Source organism: Diadema antillarum, unplaced genomic scaffold (assembly GCF_040938485.1).
Source record: "Diadema antillarum isolate AM-2024a unplaced genomic scaffold, OU_Dant_1.0 seq00000345_RagTag, whole genome shotgun sequence".
Lineage (NCBI taxonomy): Eukaryota > Metazoa > Echinodermata > Echinoidea > Diadematoida > Diadematidae > Diadema > Diadema antillarum.
In genome coordinates, this window is record NW_027271356.1 from 750,049 (window position 1) to 769,963 (window position 19,915).

The 19,915-nt window shown below is 39.0% G+C and overlaps 1 protein-coding gene across 1 annotated transcript in view; it reads left to right on the forward strand.

Annotated features, from left to right (window-relative positions):
• The first annotated feature begins 11,792 nt into the window (after positions 1–11,792).
• LOC139730967 (mothers against decapentaplegic homolog 4-like) overlaps positions 11,793–19,915 on the forward strand; it is a 51,667-nt gene continuing 43,544 nt past the window's right edge. The window contains exons 1-2 of the mRNA XM_071641847.1: positions 11,793–11,800; positions 12,181–12,478. Of these exons, the coding sequence (XP_071497948.1) occupies positions 11,793–11,800; positions 12,181–12,478 (306 nt within the window). The remainder of the gene's footprint in view (positions 11,801–12,180; positions 12,479–19,915) is intronic.

The following is a 19,915-nucleotide window of genomic DNA, read 5'->3' on the forward strand; positions in this document are numbered from 1 at the left end:
CCCCTGCTCGAACTCGTTCGGCGGGGACAACAACGAAACCAGATCAAAATTGTCTGTTCCCTGTATGTAACTCATTAATGCCGGGTGATATAAGAATCAAATAGCCTAAATGCATGAAAGTATCAAACTAAATTCATTTCTGTTTAAAAAAAAACAACAACAACAAACTACACAGACATTTACAACATCCGGAATCCAAAATGTTCATCGCAAACATAAAAATTCATCGGATGAATTCTATATTACTTATATAGTATACAGCCACACTGCATGGTTCGGAGAGAAATTACCATAGTATTCCTCATTATATTATAGAGAAAATACAAACGATTAGGCCTATGGGAGCATGTACTATGGTGCTGCTCTGGCAGAAATACCGAAAGTACGAAATGATTGCTGAGGACCACATTAATTTGTTTAATATATTTGTGGTAATTAAAGCCAAGTGCCGACTTTTCCTTGAGAAGAAAATATGAGAAAACATTGCATCACAGAAGACAAGAAACTTACAGCGAGAATCTGGCAAGGGCTGATACTTCCCCGTCCTGTCTCCGGCGAGAACTGAAATTACGTCAAGAAGCATTTTGTTTTAGATAACAAATGCATATAACGATAAGACTATTTAGCAGCATCAGCAACAATAACAACAGCATCGCCATGAGTGAACTCAGATGATAAACAAATGCCTCCAATGTGTCTGTTGTTGTTGTTGTTTCTCTTTGTATACAAGAGATGATAATACTGACAATCGAATGAGTAGGCCTGTAAAAAATAAACAAACAAAACCTCATGAATTTTGTCATTAACGCGAGCAACCGGCCTGCACAAGATGGTGTTGGTTATTTCAAAGTAGTGGTCCACGAAATTTAAAGTGCAATTACGCTCTTCTCACGTGGCTATATTGACTTTGATAAATGGAGTAAAATCTAACCAACAGAGTGGTAAGAGCCTATCAAATTTGACACATGATAAAAAAAAATACGGGACGTCAATGTTTCCCGTATTGTCATGCATACTGGTATTAGTCGCAATTATTGTATATTGAAATGAGATGTCATCTCCAGTCTCAATCTTTCATTTAAAGTGGCCCGAAAAACTGTTTTGGAAATTATAATATTTGCTAATAATTAATTAGCAGATGCAACCCCTCTTCCATACAACATTACAATAGTTTGAAGGGAGGGACATCAGATGTTCTTTTTGTTATTGCATAGAAAGCGAAATTTTAGCGAAAATCAATGCGAAGCTTCGCAAGTAATGTCATCGTCACCGTGGCTGAAACCATGGTTGAGACCAACATTAATCACATGTAAAAAATTCAAAATCTTATATCTTTCCAATTTAAAAAGCAAGCTAATGAAACCTCAAACATTCCGATTTCCTCTATTTAAAGATAACTTTACTTCGTAGTGCTAATGCTCTTTAACTTGTGAAATAGGCTCTTTGGAGGAACGTTGAGAATTACGCAATAAAATCTATAGGCACTATTTCACAGCGTGCCCTCGAGAGGAGATTAATGGGAGACGTGGAGTATCATTTATGTTTGTGTGCGTATAGGTAAATGACATAAATGCCCGCATAACAAAGAAATTTGTGGAAATATGTAATTATGATTTGTTAAGATTAAATGAATGTTGTCTTGTCTTTTATGAACTCACCGAGATGGAAGCGCGGGTTGCTGACATCTGTTGCGGAAGACAGAGGGGAGATGCGGATTTTGGCAACAAATTTTTACATGAAACGGAAAAAAAAATTCTCCAGTTCTGAAAAAATAGCCATGCTAAAAGTCACACGACGATCGATTATTAAGATTATAATGATGAATGATGATGATTTTAATAATGATTATAATAATAATAATAATAATAATAACAATAGTAGTAGTAATAATAATCACCATCATTATCACGATGATAATAACAGTAGCAAAATGCTGCTGAAAATAACAATAATGATGATTATGATAATAATGAAAGTATAGATAATGGTAATAATGATAATGGTGTTAATTATTGATACGAAGGATACATCACAATGCTTATTGATATAATGTCAATAAGTGAAGATTTGTGTTCAGTCCACAGTCAGTGGCAGACTTGCGGCGTGATGACATCAACAACTCTGACAATAGATAATTGAGTGCCTTGTTGCGAGTCACATCCTTTGCATTGATTTCTTATGGGGAATTCCAAATTCCATACAACTTTCTCATATCTGCTATGGTTCGATTTTGTTAGCGACACCTTCGTATTTCTGTTCGTCTGGTTTTACTCTATTCCTTAAAAGGGAAATTCCAGACCATGCGATTAACAGTTCCGTCTTCAATAAGAAAAAGCAAAATTCTGCATGCAAAAAAGTAAAAATCTGGTGAAAATTGGATGAGAATCAAAGAAATTATGAACTGGTGAACTTTCGCTAATTTTAACAAGACGGTCCTTGATTGAACAGTCAATAGGAATATGAATATGCAAACGACTGAGTTGATGATGCCATCGCCTCACAACTTCTCATGTTTTTGTACACAAAATCTTTACATTTCCAGCTGTTTTGCTCAAATGCATTTATTCCCCATAGTGTCAGTCTCAACAGTAGTCTCAATCCTGATTTATCTGACTGATCAATACTTTAAAATTACTGAAGCAAGAGCATTATTTTTCACGTTTATGGCAGATAAGTTGAGTTTTTTCCCCTCGATGGAAAATTTAGAGGAAATATCATCAATTTGCATATTCATAATCTTTACGAGAACTGTTTTACAAAATATAGCAAAACTTCACAATTTCACATAACTTCGGCAATTTATATCCAATTTTGATCTATTATGACTGCTGATGTGCTCAATCTCTTTTCAAACTGATTTCCCCGTGAATGCCAAACCGTTCATGGCCTAGTTTTGCAGAGAAAAATAAAGAAAAGTGGGGGATACCTGATCGATACTTTAGAGACAGCTGAAATGACAAATATCATCGCCAAGGAAACTAGGGCAAAATATTTTGAGCATTTCGAACATCTGTGATCATATTAACAAGCGAGCTAAAAATACTTAAACTGCTGTGGTCACACGAAAACACCGGCGGTTGCGTCACAGAGTATCTACCCAACTAGTCTGCCATCGTAGGCAAGAGATAAAGTGTAACATCTTCTTTGAATTCGGTTGCCATGGTTTCAACAAACACTGTACCCTGGTGTTGGTGACATCACTGCGGTCTAATCTCCACTGTACGTGCCTACCAAAAGTTTTTACTTTGCCCCTCCTTAACCCGTTCAGGACCTCCGTCTCAAACTACCATTACGGCATACATAAAAGTCTTGCCTTTGGGTATGGATGGGTTAAGAACTGTACTTGGCGCCGCAGCAGCAGCAACTATAGCAACGATTATAACAACAACAAAGTCGAGTGATGAAATCATAAATGTCATGTTGTCATGATTGTGTGAAGACTCAGAAACTATAGGCTTCGTAGGCAAGTCAAATTCAACAAAATATGATATACTGAATCCTCCTGACTGAAACTCGTCTCAACAACAACAACAACAACAACAAAATGGTAAAACTAAACTAAATAAATTCAAATGACTTAAAAGATGACTTACAAGTTACGTCGTAGTTTCCTATGTATGCCGGGCCCGCTTTGCAGTAATATCGACCGGCATTTTCCTTCGACGCCATTTTTATGACCAGCGTTTTGCTAGCGTCCTTGCCGACCTCGAGGTCTAGTGTCGACATCAGTTTCGACGTCAGCTGGTCGTCGTGCGCAGCAGCGTAGGGTTGGAATCGCCACGTGGCGGAGGAGGCTCGTCGATTCGATCTCGGACTGTGCGATTAAAATTATGTACTTATAAAAGATGTATGACAAAGATATGACAGTTTGACTCTATATTGCTGGATGATTATTTTTGCATTTTATTTGTTTTGTTTTGTTTGTTTTTGGTGGGGGGGGGGGACAGTTTTTGGTGGCTCACAAGAATTCATATCTTCAGAGACGTATAATATTTGCATATCTATTACCTACTTTGCTAATTGTGGTGAGTTTATATTCCATGCATGGTCAGTCATTTTGATCCCGCAGTTTTCTTTTGCCTTTAAAAAACAAGGACAAAGCCACGATCTATACATCAGTCATCAATGTGTTTGTACATAATGGTCGCACTGCCATCGGGTAATGTTCGTTATTCAGAAACACACAAATTCCCTATATCAGAGGTTCATCAATCCGGAAAAAAAAAGAAGTTAATCCGAACATTTTGTGGCGCTACTCCGAAGGTTCTTGATTCCGAAAGTTCGTTAATTAAAAATAAAATAAGATTCGTCCATCTGAAAATGAGAAGAAGGTACGCACCTATATGACAAGACTTTCCGAATTACGATCTTTCTTTCGTTTTCGAATTAATGAACCTTCGGAATAACGATTTTTTTTTTAGTTTCGGATTAACGAACCTTCGGAACAACGAATCTTCGGAATAACGAGCAGTAACCCTGTCATCATATCCCCCCCCCCCCCATCAGGTGGTCAACCATTATACCCATTATGCTTGTGCACCCCCTTGTAATTCTAAGATGGGAAGGAGTATACTACCCCTATCACGGGCTTTTGAAGGGGAAGCCAGCAAAATTACCCCCTGTCGAGGTTTTTGGAAGGAAAGCTAGCAAAACAGTATGACATATGATATGTGCAGTGCATGTGGCGAAAATGTCCTCTACTATACGACTACCCTTATTTCAGAACTTTTCGGGGGTTTGAAATTTTAATCCTATTCGAAACTCTATTTCAGAATACATTGTTTGGGAACATTTCTAAAAAACGCCCCTCATCAAGAATATTTCTGGAAAAGATACAAAAATACCCCCTATTTCAGCGATTTTTCAGGATTTTTCCCCGACTTGAGCCCCTAAAATGTACCCCTTTCCCGAAAAATCGTCACTCTCGAAGGAATAAATACGGAAAAGAGTGAACTTAGAGTGAAATTGGAGTAAAAATTGAGTGAAAATGTTCATTTTCACAAAATGTTGGAGTAACCTCGGGGATCACTCAAAGCGGATTTTGGAGTGATCCCTATAAGGTCACCCCAAAATTAGTGAAAATGGAGAACCTTTTCACTCAAAATTCACTGCAATTCCACTCTAAGGTTCACACTTTTCTGATATTTACTCCTTCAAGAGTGAAAATTTTCACTCGATTTTTTATTTTATTTCAAAGTATAAGCAAACAAGGCCCTCGAGTTGGATACTATAAGACACGAGACCGAAAGCCCCGTGATGTAATGTCGAACTCGTAAACATGGGTCGTTTGTATGGAGTGTCGAACGCGTGGGCCTTTTTTGCTTTTAGTGTCGAACTCGTGAGTCTTGTTTGCCTAGTGTCGAATTCATGGACTGCATGACTCGTGAGCTGTATGACTCATGGACTTTTTTTTTTCAATGTCGAACTCATGGACCGTATGACTCGTGGGATGACCCCTTTGATTTCGAGGGCGCTGGCCTGCGAGGATTTATTTCTTACCACTTGGCGCACCGGATCTCCACGCGCTGCTGCGGGAAGATGACCAGAGGTTCTACGAGTTCGGGATCGCACTGGGTTGCTCTTCTTCTCCTCAAAACCTGTTTGGAAAGGACAGCGGATGATGATGATGGTGGTGATGGTGGTGGTGATGATGATGATGATGATGGTAGTGATGGTAATGATGATGATGAAGATGTCAAGTCCAAAGAGGCTGCAACCGTGTTTGATGCACCTGAAAATGACAGAACACAAAATTTGTGAGCAAACAAAAATCCGTTAAATCATTATTCTGATTATTTCATCCGCTCTCCTCTCTACAATGGATCTTATTCACTGCATATCATTTTTTTTTTGAAGATTCCCTAGTGATGAGAACTCAAAGTTTGACAATCCTTAATAGTCATTCTATAGGAAGATCAAAGATTTCAAACAGGACTTAACTTCCTGTCTTGGTATAAAAATAACAAGTCAGCAACAAATTCATATCGAAGTTTCATATATTGCATTGCGGATAAAATGTGCTATCGATAACCTGATTATAGCAGTGATTCAAATCACAAATCATAAAGATGGACTTGAAAACTAGAATGACCGAAACTGGAAATGAGGACAAAAAGCGAGAAAGAGATGGGTGCTTGAGACATAAAGTGAGACTATTTGATAGAAAGGCAGCAAGACAGGCCTAGGGCGTGTCCTATCTGATTGAGTATTGCGGGAGCAGAACCTCAAGTTTCATACACATCCAGGTCAGCCCTGGAGGGCAGTTGCCCACAATCAAACACATACCGAAAACCTCGGCTAGAAATCTCGTCGCATACAAGGCCCAACACAGACACGCCAACGTCGTGAAAAGTCCAGTCATTTTAACGCAAATATCACCAGTCTTGATGCGGGCTTTATATACTTCATCCAAAACGAAACGAACTCTCTGTTTGGCCCGGTAAGCTTTGGAGTGTACAGGCTGAGGAAATGTTACCATGGAGACGCGTTCGCGCATAAGTTGACCCATTATTACGCCACAATCTAGGCCTAGCGCCTACTAGTACTCCAAAATGCCAACTGGCTGGCGAGTCTGAATTTGTCGTAATTATAATATGCTAGTGCTGGTATACTGGTACAATATTATTACGGGCCCTGCTCTGAAAATCTCACACATAATAAGCACAATAATGCTAGTAACTAATAAAACAAAAATTTTAATATCACAAGGCTTTGTCATCCATTCATATAAGTTCTCAAAGTTTTACTTTGATCTTTATACGTGCTACATATTGACGTGGAAAGAAGCGATATTTTTACTGACAATTTAACCATTCACGATGCAATGGCCACTCTCAAGTGTTATAGAGAGATTTTTTAGTCCCTTGTCATTTTGAAATATTACATAACATGCAACATCAGCTTCTTCTTGAAACAGAACTTGATGTCCCATATGTTGGCATCATTGTGTCATCGTGGAATTTTACAATAACAACCATATTGTGAAAAGCAGTTCTAAAATGTCTCCATACTCCCTGATTATATCTCATAATCTTTACAATATTCATCTATCGGTACGAGGGAGAAAGAATGGCTACGCATTTCTTTTCTTTTTTCCTAGTGGCAAGTGGATTCTATTACATTTCACTGTATATTTTCAGTTTCACTTCTGCAAGTCCTTCTTCGGGCCAATTTGCGGGGTTAGTTGTGGAACGTTATTGTAACGCATGCGCATTGTTCTGGTTGCGTCGCGCGACGAAGAAACCATCATCTCGGCTTCCAGGAACTGGTGAAACGCGCCGTATACTTTATGTGTGTGTTTATGACTGCGTATTTCGTGTGTGTTGGCAGTGAACGAATACACACCAAGCAAAGAAATACTCAGTACACGTAACGCTCGCCAGCAACTACACACACACTAGTACGGAACACACATACACTCACACACATAGCTAGCTAGCTGGCACCGTACCGCAGAGCTAACTCGAGCAAACCGTATGAGGGATTTGCACGAGTGTGTGGTAGCTGATGGATGGCAGCTTTACTGTTTTGTTTTCGCAACTCCTCGCTGCGCTACTCTAGCTCTACCCACGTACGTACCGTACGTACGCGCAGCATCAGGATCGAGGAACGAATACCGTCATGCCGAAATGATGAGTGTACAGCCCCAATCGTGACCTTAAAGCTCAGTACCCTGATCAGTTACGAACTGAAGGTCCATCTGACACGATTCTAGAGACAACTATCCCTTCTAAACAAGTAAGAGTGGTAAGTTACTTCGTTAACGTAATCCTTCAATTGTCAAACAGAAATCGTCGAGCCTGTCACTCTCGTTGTAATGATATCCCAATGTGTTAGTGTTATGATTATCAGCCGAGTGCAGGGCAGCGATCGCGCAGGCCTCCCAGCCCCACTGACGCCGCTTTGTCGGCGTACCCTTACTGGCTGACTCGGATCAACTGCACCGTTCAGTAGCTAGTAACACGCTCTCTGTAAAATGGTCCCTTTTATATCTCAAGGGAGCAATGTTAGTCAGGGCTGAGAACTACAGATTTTTAAAGTGTCGCCCGTATAATTATAATAGTAGCCTTAAAGATTTCGAGATCTATAGATTCTATTAAACGTGTGTTAAGATTGACAAATTGTTTACTATTTTTATAAAATTTATTTAGTTAGGCGATAGTGCAGTATTAAATGCCATCTATGCCCCTCCAATGAATAGCACACCTAGCAACTCTTCACATCCATGTGTGAGAAACCAAACTTCCCAAGTTTATTTCTGATCGCACGATTTGTCATGGTATGTACTGCCACTCACTGCACTGGTACAGCATGTCCTTGTCGCTAATGAGCACACAACAATCAACAATGTCAATACTCCATGTATTTAGAGCGAGCCCCTTCTGCATTGTCAATGAATGGCAATGGGTGCACGCGATCATGTCAGTATGATTATGTGAGACTTTAAACATCATGGTGGCATACAGGTACGTATGACAAAGTTTTTAGATAGCTCAATAGTTTTCCCAGGTCTGGCGTACCACATTGCAGCACACGCTGTCCTTTAATATAATTTCGTGCTTTTATCTGTGTTATCATTCTGCAGTAGTATAGAATGTATCTCTCATCAAGACTCTAGTTCAGTTCATCAAAGGAGCCATTTCAATCACTTGGCAGAGGAAGATGAATTTCACATTCTTGTTTCATGACCTAACCTTAACCCTACTAATGTATAACCCCTTACCCAATGTATAGAATAGTATATGGTGAAATGTTATTTGTAATAAATGCACTATTCAGAGCACACTAATGAATATATTTGCACTCAAGATTTGTAGTTGTACTGTAAAAGTATGAATTTTTGTAGTGTGGTAATTTTTGTGCACTTCACACAACATGAAATTAGATCAGAGACTCCAACCCTAAGCACCTTCTGATCTGGAGATTCTCCCGCCTGAAACCCCTAGCAAACGGGAGACTCCAACTTGATGTGCGTGAAGCGCATATCACGAGCGCAAAGTTCCTTGCGGCCGGGGTCCAGGGCCCGCTTAGGCCGTAGAAGCTCAAATAATTAGGGTTCTTGATGCTCTCTCGTGCTATCTAAAGGCTTATTTTTCAACATACAAAGACAAAAAGTGAGAAATCATTTCAAACAAGAGACACAGAGCCAGGGCGGGAGAAATTAAATCTCAAACGGGAGAACGGGAGAAATTAAATCTCAAACGGGAGAACGGGAGATTTTGCAAAAGTGGGCTTTCGGCGGGAGATCTCCCGTCAAAAGCGGGAGAGTTGGAGTCTCTGTTAGCATGATGATAAAAGCATGCAAATTGTGTGCTTGTTATACTGTGTAGTTTATACTTTCATTCCATGGAATTAAAAACATCCGAAATTCAGTTTATCTGGCTGAGTGCGGAAAGTTACTTCTGTGACGTGCATAACTTCTATGTTTCTGTGATATTAATGTGACTGACAAAAGACCTGGCAAGGGAACATGCAAGTTATGCTGAGTCGAGGGGAATGTGCATTCCAATGTCTTTCGTTAAACATGATCAGTACTTTAGCAGTGATTGACAGATGAGGTCACAACAGGAATATTGGTTTAGAAGGATTTTTTTGTGGGCATATCCAAGTAATCTGAAGAAAAATAGAAGAAAAATTAGTTTAAAATGTATGGAATGTTTCTATTCGTTTCACCGCAAAGTGATGTTGAGGGTATCATAAATCAACACAAATCAACATACTTTGTATTTTGGGGAACCTTTAACTTTGTATCCAACAGCACCTGCAGATACATGTCCCTGAATGTGCCCTGACTACCCGACTTTCATCTCAAAGGAATACTATTCAAAGCCTTCTTTTCATTGAGCTTCTTTGCCAAATGAAATTTCTGCGCTCATCCAGAAGACTTCAAAGAATGTGACTGTCCTCAGTGTTTGTACTTCCAAGGTCATGGAGGGATTTTCACCATGATGTCATCTAATGATTTTGGGTGGGGGGGGGGGGGGGAGGGGTTCAGGGGGTGTTATGTAGGAAGATGTGTCACATTCTTATAACTTTCTTGATATTTCTTGATTTTCTTGGGGGGAAAAATCTACTGATGCCATGCTTCTTACATTGTTTTCATTCTGAAAGGAAATACAAATACCACTTTATAAGGAAGAATCCATTCTGGAAAACTGAAGAAAACTGCCTTCCCTCCCCCTTCCATTTTCCATCATGCCATTTACATCACAGCTTTATACCTTTCAGGTCATTGTATACTATGACTGAATTTCACCTCAACCTAATGTCTATTGAATATAAATCACAAGTGGAAATCTATTGATTGAGAATTGATGTTCGTTTGTTTGAATCCAGCTCATTTCTTAAGATCTCTGAAAGAGAGGCTGTTTGCTTTGATTTGCCATGGGCACAAAGTTTTGTGAAAATGCACCCTGTCCTGTCGTCACTGTACAAAATGCATCATCAATGTTTTAAACACTGTTTCGGCAATACTGCCTGGACTTTTCTCCTAAAGCCTACAATTCTTTTTGAACTCCTCCCCACCCCATCCTAAATGACAATACAGTTGCTGAAAGTTCTGCACAATGGACTAAGATGACCTCCACTTGAGCTTGTTCATGTGTATTCGTCGAGTATAGTGACTCCACGCCCATTATATGGTAAGTGATAATATATCTTTTACTCTCACTTTTATATAACCCTTAATGACAACTAAGATTGAAGATTCAAGAACGAAGATTTCATACAATGTGATCATGTCACCAGGATTCTATAGGCCCTACCTAGTTTCTGTAAATTGTCCAAAGGAAAGAGAGGTAGTACTGTCCTGACTTTATAGGTATAATCAATGTATTTCATTATCTATATTGTGATTATGCCATCCTCATTGTGTGCACTTGAAAGATTCTTGGAATCCAGATTGGCTCAACAGAGTGAAAGTTGTGAGGGTCATGAGAAATTGTTGGCACAAAATAGATATCTTCTGCAGTTTGACAAAAATTGTAATTTTGCAAAGATTGTAAATGTGATTAGAGGGGGGGGGGGGGAGAAAGAAGGTGGGAACAAACAACAGTGGTGAGTGTGAGGGAAAAAAAAGAACTGAATAAATCATAAATAGCAAAAGGTTGTTTAGGTGAATAAATATTATGATCATCCTCCATCCTGTCAAAACTTGATACAATGAAGTGTGCTGTACCATATGTCAGTATTTTTACATAGTTTTAGACAAGTAGAGTAGTAAAGAAGAAGAATTATTACATCAAGGAAACCAGAGGCATTTTTTGAATGATCATTAATCAGTTACAGAGACATTTATTTTCATTACCTGTGATAAACATAATACTATGATGCAGAGGTGGTATTGATAGTAGTACGTTCATTCATTCACAGTTTGTCATTGAAGGAGTAAATGATATTCAACTGTATAGTAATATGCCTGATAAAGGCACCATTATTATTATCATTAGTAGTAGTATAATAATACATTGTAAGTCTTTGTTAAAGAGTGTCATAATATCTGACACCAATTTTTTAGAACATAGTACATTTACATCAATTCTGATAGGTTTTGTTGTGTTTTGTATTTTTTGCAGAGTTGTTTTTGTGTAGTGGTATGTGAGTGTGTTAAATCAGCTCAGATTATGAAGGAAACACTGGTATTGTACCTACAAATCAACTACTCTTTATCAAAATTACTTACTTGTATTCTCTCACCTTGACATTAAGAAATTTGTATCAAGGTTATCAATCTGGTGTCAAAATTAGGGTGTTTGGCAAAAAACAAGCACAAATCTTTATACTAAAATTTCAGCATGGCATTGTGAGCATGATGCATACCTCTGTGTATGATTGTGTTTGTTCACCATCATCCACATGAAGATACCCATTTTTTTATGTTATTTATTGAAAAGTAAGTTTCGTTGTGAATTAATGAAATTTGCGTAATGTTTCTGCTGAAGATTGTTCAGGTTTTTGGTGTACAATTTGTGTGTGATTTTGGCGTACAATTTGTATGTTTCAAGGCTAAAAATCTGGTTAATGTACAGTGCTTTCATCTCTCAAAACAGGGATATTCATCAAGCCTAGCCATCAAAATCATCCAGGGGATTCTCTAGAAAGATACCACCAGCACAAAGAAGGAGCTGGTTGTCACCACGACGATTGTTCTTAGAGGGGAAACAGCGTCTGCCCATAGTGCAGCACAAGATTTGAACTTGGTGCCGAGGACACTGCGTGCGTCAAACTGGCGTACACCATTGGAACCATGTCGGGTGCGCCGACGAGCGCCGATGCCTGTCTCAGCATCGTGCACAGCCTCATGTGCCACCGGCAAGGGGGCGAGTCGGAGAGTTTCGCCAAGCGGGCCATTGAGAGCCTGGTCAAGAAGCTGAAGGAGAAGCGAGACGAGCTCGACAGTCTGATCACGGCCATCACCACAAATGGGGCGCACCCAAGCAAGTGTGTGACGATACAGAGGACATTGGACGGCAGGTTACAGGTATGTCATTGTAGGAGGAGTGTACAGGCCCAATCACTTCTTTTCATCAGATCGCTTTAAAAATGTACTGCATCTGCAGTAGAATACAGTAGAATATGTTTTAATTCCTGGATTCAGTTTGCAGTGTTTAACCATGACAATATCGGGCTAATCTTTGACAAACTGCTAGGGCATTCAGAACAACTTCAATTGAAAGGTATGCCTGAAATTTCAATGTGCAAGGGGAGCTGGGCTTGCAAGTTCAGACAAAAAACAAAACAAAACAAAACAAAACAAAACAAAACAGACTTCTGAGTGTATGTAAGGTAAATTATTATTGTGCAATACCCATCAATGGGAATGCATCATTTGTAGAGTGTACAATTCATGAGTCAGTTTCTGTTCAAATTGTTAGTGACTCTCTTGTTGATATTCTGTCTTGTAAGGATGAATTTGTAACCCAGCCAGCAGCACTAGCAATGATACCACACAAGATGACAAACATCTAACATGAGAGCTTTCTTCAGTTTGCAAGATTTGGCCATGGTCCCACCAATTACTGGAGCTACCCATGGCCATTCCCCACCTATTTCCAGGGGTCACCTTTAACTTTGACCTGTTTTGTTCTCAATAGCTCGTTTGAATGTGGGCTTACCCAATGATGCTCATTGACTATCTAGCACTACAAGATGGTAAGCTTAGCAATGTAGTTGCAGTGCCAAGCTCCCAAAAAGGTGAGGCCAAATATGCTAGCAAGAACAGAAAACAAAAGCCAAGGCTGTAATGGGTGGGAAATTCACGGGTATTTATTTTCTCTCTCACCTCAAACCAGGTGGACAAGCACTCGGTTCCATTTAAAAATCCTGCTCTGTCTCTGCTGTGCCAAATATGTGTCTCATTACCACACATTCATTGAACACCACGTAGTATGGGGTTTAGAATTTGCAAGTGCAACAGCAAAGACTTCTCATACAATAAGCCACAGTTTTTGCAGAGTGCATGACTACGAATACAAATGAGAAAATCCCAGATTCACGGCACTCCTGGACTGAGGATAGTCAGGGGCAACGAAAAAATCTGCGAGGATAGTCCCAAAAAGGCTACTGAAAGACTAGGTAGCTGTGGAATTGGCATGCATTCAGGTACATGTATGCCCTATTTTTATCAGGATAGTTACTACTGAAAAATTGAATACTTTAAAGTGTTTACTTCCATTGATGAAGGGCAGTGTGCCATTTCATTTCAATAAAAAACAACTTGACACAAGAAATATTAATTTTTATAAATAAGCAATACCTGCTGCGTGGAACCCTAGTGATCGAGTAGATATATGATGTCTGTCTAGCAGTCAGGTCATTGATTCGAGTCACACCTCAGTATGTATACCCTTGAATTTTGTTGTGGCTATTATTGAAACTTGAATAAGGACAATTTGTGTATTACCTGCAATAAAAAAAAAAATCATTACTCTTTATTTTTATTTAAATATTTATATCACAACCATTTCAAATTGGATCTCCATCACTAAACTTTGAATTCCTCTAGTCTTAGGATTGTATGCTCTTTAGTAATTCATATAATTGGTTTCCAATCATCTCAAAACTGAATCCCCATTTCTGCAAAAAACTATACCATCCCTTTAATGCTGATTTTTCATTGTGTATTTTGCCACTTTCCCCTCCCCCTTTCTGAAAATTGTTCAGTCAAGTACATATTGTTTAAAGTGTCTATAACTCAAAAAGTAGCTACAATGTTGGGATGCTTTCTTCAGGATGATTGACCATTTGTGTACTGAGAGACCTTCCCAGCTAGCTACATGCATTCACATGCATTATGTATGAGGATGTCCCATACGTAACGCATTTGTCCCATACGTAACATTATTTCAATGCCTAATAAAAAATATTCCTTTTACTGTTTTTTCTTTTTTCTATGGTATTTAATTTCTCTAAACAATAAATTAGAACTTTCCAAAAGGGCATTAATATAACCTTGGCAATTTCAGAAAAAACCTAAAAAAATGACCTCAATTTGTTACGTATGGGACATCTCATGATAGGACACGAGCTAATTTGCATAATCATTTGCATAATCCCTAAATTTTCATACCAAGTTAAACTATTTGATGAACTTCTTATGTCCACATATCAATCAAATATCATTTGCTTTCCTTTGAATTAATATGAATTTTTATAAATGTCCCATACGTAACGCTGTGTTTCACATTTATGCAAATGAAGCCCTTGAAATTTGCATAAATTTATGTAATATAATTTTTTCCTCCATAGAAATCAAAACTTCAATTCATAAGCTTCAAAATGATACCAAACATGTCAATATTGAGCAAAGATGAAATTTTGCCTTCTGAGGGGACCTTATCTTGGACTTGCCCTTAAATCAAAGAAGGGCTCTGTTAAATGGAACCAGGCAATGACGGGTGGGCCTTTGATATTTTACCATTACCGAGGTTGGTTTAAATACACAAATGGCGAAAAAAGAAAGAAAAGAAAAGAATGTGAGAAGAGGGTAAGGAAAAAATTATTGAAAAATCAAATTGTACCTGCACATGAAGTGCATACAGCTCAATAAGTAACTACATTCATGCACTGTCACCAAACAAATTGAATTGATAAATGTACTGGTATTACCGATTTCCCCATGACTAGATGAACAAAAAGCATGGTACATCCTACATCTTAACCTGAGTGTTTTATGACAATATTAGTGAAACCTCTTAATAGGATGTAGGATTACAATTGGATTTAGTGCACATTTACGGTAAAGTGGTGCACATCACCAGATAGATATCTTAGATTTCTTTCTGGCTGGCCCGAGAGACATGTACTGGTGTCATGTTTATACTCTTAGCTGGTAGGCCAGTTAGAGCTTGGCTTGGCTTTGCAGGTTTTGCTCTTTATTGAATTATGACTGCAAGTTAACCTTGCCATTGTATTCCTTTTCTTTCCGAGGGAGCACCTGGATATAATTGTTGCTGCCCCCCACAATTCTGATGATTGCTAGTTTAATACTAGAAATAGGGAAAGATTGAGAGCAGCATAGATGCAGCCACTACGGTATCATTTCGGCATTCGGTTTTCCCCCCATGGGCTACCGAGTATCTAAACAACTCAACTCTACATATTCTATCTCTCCCTTTCTCTCTCCCTCTCTCTCCCTCCTCTCTCTCTCTTTCTCTCTTTACTGGCTGTGCCCATCCCTGTCCCGTTTTCAATACGCAGACAGCCAGAGAGTGGGCAGGAAACGAAAGGTCTCGGCAATTAGCACTTCTAGCTCCCAATGAAGGGACAAGTGCTAGATATTCCAGGGCAGCTTGTTAACAGTACACGCTGAACACTCGGGGTAGTCATCAGATCAGGCATGTGCCAAGTGCACACAGTTTGTTTTTGCTACGAAATCATAATATGGCTCAGGCAGAGCATAGCGTTGTGAACTTGACACTTATTATTATTATTATTATCATGATTTTTTTTTTTCTCTAAAAGTGCAGGGTTCTAGTAGATCATTGCTCCGCTGTAATGATTTGTAAATGCTCAGTATTTACAGACCAGAGTATTATTAGAGGCTTGTTGAACGAAACAAAACAAAACAATCTTTGCTCTTGTATGACTTTTCAGAGCATGTTATTTAGATTCTGCTCAAGGTGTAAATGCAGTGCTCAAATTAAGTTGTCGTTGCCTCATAGGACATTGGAGATGTTGAACTTTTTATCAGTGATTACCTGCTATGCCAAAAAAAGAAGAAGAAGAAGAAGAAGAAGAAAAAAAGAGAATAATTGTAATTTTATTTTTTGTTAGATTTCTACAGAATTGTCCTGGGTTTATATAGCTATTTTTGTTAAATATATACCAAAAGACTGCTTACCCAGAAATGTCAGAATTACATATTACTTTTTTTTTTTGAGGGGGGGGGGGGGGGTTACACAATATGTCAGTTATTTTGGGATGGACATTCAAGGTTGTTAGTAGATGTCAAATTCTGTTCAGGTTTATGCTGCAAGCATGAACTTCCAGGTTTCCTGTTAATCCAACCAAAGTATCTTTCTTAAAACTCCTTTTGTAGTCCCCACTCAGTCCTTGCGGCAAGTAGCTGTATTTCAGGCCTGCTGTTGAATGCTAGAAGACCAATAAAACTGCTGACTGCTACTGATTACTGTGCCCATAGTATGTGAGACAACGCAAATGTATACATGGTGATGATTGATGTTATGTTCCTTGTAATGTAAGCAGTAAGAGAACTCTCTCCATGGAACTGAACTTTGCGAGTTCTGAAAATGTTGAAGCCTAAAGTCAGCGCGTCCCACGAGCGTGGGGGCTTGGGGATCATGGAGGAGCATGGCACCTTGCATGTAGATGCCTTGTTGCCTCGTCTTTCTCCAGGAAGGAAGAAATCGACCTGCGTCCAATCTCACGGGGAAAGTGAAACCAGAACACCGAGTTTCACCTGGATATTAGGCATTATGGGTACATCCTCTTGGCGAGTGTAGATGTCACGCACAGTGCACGCTCTGCCAGCAACAAACTAGATGTTGACCATACCCCCCCTCCATCCAGTTTTCAATAATTCTGAGGAGGAAAAAAGGCGATACTAGAATTAGTGTGCCTGTTAAAATTACTACATCAACATTCATTGTGGGCATACATAGCCAGTTAATGCTGATCTGCTCAATTTTTACTGTCCAAATGGTTTGTCGCACACACTCAGAATTTTATAAGATTAGAATCACATGTCTGCAGCAGACAGCTGTATACTGTAGAAAAGTGTCAAAGAAAATAATGTAATAAAAATGTTGAAGTGACTTTCATTGATGTAGAAGTCTTCAATATTGGTCCAGTAATACTGACTTCCTGCATAGATATTAAGATATTTTTCTTATGCTTGGCCTTCTCTGTGGAAACAAACTTCAAATTCATGCTTCGATGGGACCCCTCCCCCCCCCCCCCCCACACACACACAGACGCACACACAGAGATACACATACCCCAAACATACTTTATCGATGGATACAGCCCAAAGTTTGTTTGTGAAATGCTGCTGTATAATTTCTTTTTCTCATGTCTTCACTACACGTCACCAAAATTTGTACATGTCCAGTATGTCAGGTTACAATTAGCATTCAATACTTGTATTACAAAATGACTTCGAAGCAGTACATATACCCCCCCCCCCCCCCAAAAAAAAAAAAAAAATAGAATAGAATTTAAAAAAAAAAGATTTGGCAACTATTCCACATTCATACTCCATATATGTATTCTAAAAGTCTAATTTTTCAGGAATTACAACATGCTCAAATTTCAAGTTGTGGACCACCCTGTTATTACACCTTGCAGTGGCGGATCCAGAGGGGGGCGCAACCGGCGCACGCCCCCCCCCCTTTATTTTTCGTGAAAAACAAAAGAATTAAAAAGAAAAACAATGAAATGAAACCCAGAAGTGGCACCAGAAAAACAAAAGAATTAAAAAGAAAAACAATGAAAGCTTTGAAACCCGGAAGTGGCACCAGAAATATTAGTCACGCCCCCCCTTTACAGAATTCCTGGATCCACCCCTGCCTTGGCAGTAGCAGTTTTAAGTGAGAGCTCTATGGTATTTTTGAAAACAAGTGTAAGCTAATTGATTATAAGTCATTAATTGCTCTGGGATCAGAGACAACAAATGGTGAGGGGGGTTTCCTCTGTGTAGATACATGTAGCAATTGGCCTAGGTCCCACTTTTGTAACTCATAAATTTCAAGACATTCTATGAAGAATTTGCAAATTTACTATGATGGTAGTGAATAAATCAAGGGTAAAATTACAATCAAAACTACTTGAATGTAGTGTCTATAAAACTGTTGTGATGCATGAGATACATTGTATCTTGCCCATTTGTTCATCTCTTTTATATGTAGTTCTGTTATGTAAAGTATTTAGACTACATGCAGCAGGCAAGTAGATTCATTGTTTTCAAGTAGGCAAGATGGTCATGAATGTAACATTTTTCTTTATCTTCCCTAAGTTCTCTCATTACCAGCAAAATGCTTCATAAGAGAGATGTAATGCCTGAGTAATGAGTTTCAGAATACTGCCATCAAAGTTCATTACAGATGACCTCGATGACCTACATAATTAAGTAGAAAGAATAATGAATAAAGGGAGGTTTCTAAACAACAATAGAATGGTCAAGAGAGTGCTAGAGTACTCTCGATGGCTCTCAGAGCCTAAACGTCAATAGTCTTAAGTTTCTCCTTCTGTTGAAGTGTCGATACTCGTTGTAATATACCTCTGAGAATATGCACCCACACAGTCCATGCATCAAAAGTCACTATACTTCATGTACTCGAGTGCATCAAAGGCCCATAAAAACTCAATGCACCCTGTATCCGCATTTGACTTTCAGTGCAATATAGCCACACGTAGTGCATACAAGTTCATTAGTTGTGTAGTACACATACCTTTAATGGCATAGAGAGTAGTGCACATGTTGTGAATGTAAGACAATGTCTCTTTCCATCACGCATTTGCCTCTATGCTTCAGTTGGTAATTTTTGTAAAGATTATAGTATTTTTGTTTGATTTGATAACAGCAGCAGTAACAGTAACCTATGTTTACCGAACATCAGGGGCTTGTTGCATAAAAGTTACAATTATGGTAACTTTGCCATCCAATGGTAACTTCCATGGAATTCTTGATTTTGATTGGCTGTTGAGCATTGTTACCATGGTAGTTACCATTGGATGGCAAAGTTACCATAATTGTAACTTTTATGCAACGGGCCCCAGTGCCGGTACTTTGAATATTTTCTAATCAAAGGACAGAGAGTGCTGAACTACAAGTAGACCAGCACCACAAGGAAATAAAAGGGACAATCATGTCATTTCTGACCTCACTGTAATGAGGTCCCAGTGTATGGCACGGTAAACATGGATCATGCCAAGGAAAGTGTGGAACAAAACACGCCAAGGGTGACTTTTATTCAGGCTATCAAATAAATCTCTATGTGGCCTTATTCTTTTTCATAAAGCCAACCATTCCAAGACCTTGTTCCCACCACAGTAGTCATCTTTAATAAATACCTCAATGCTTTTCAGGTGGATGAGACATATTCTAGCGCTGATCCGAGTGAGAACAATATCATAAATTGGACTTATCCGGCAAGATCAGCTGTACGAGACACTCCTGACACGTTCATGATCAGTGGAGAAACCAATGGGATTAACTCATTATAAAACAGGCAGACACTTTGATTGAAGTGCATGTAAGAGAGACATGCAAGTATTTGTGAGGGCTGAACATGCCAGTGCAGTAGCATTGAAGCATCGTGCCTGTGAATGTTAGCAGCATGGAAGCATCAGAGACATGGATTGAGCTGCCCTATCCCCTCCCCCCCCCCCCCTCCTCCTTCCATGTGAAGTCATGTGACTGTGGGTATAGCATGTCACGCAAAGGTCAAGTGGAATG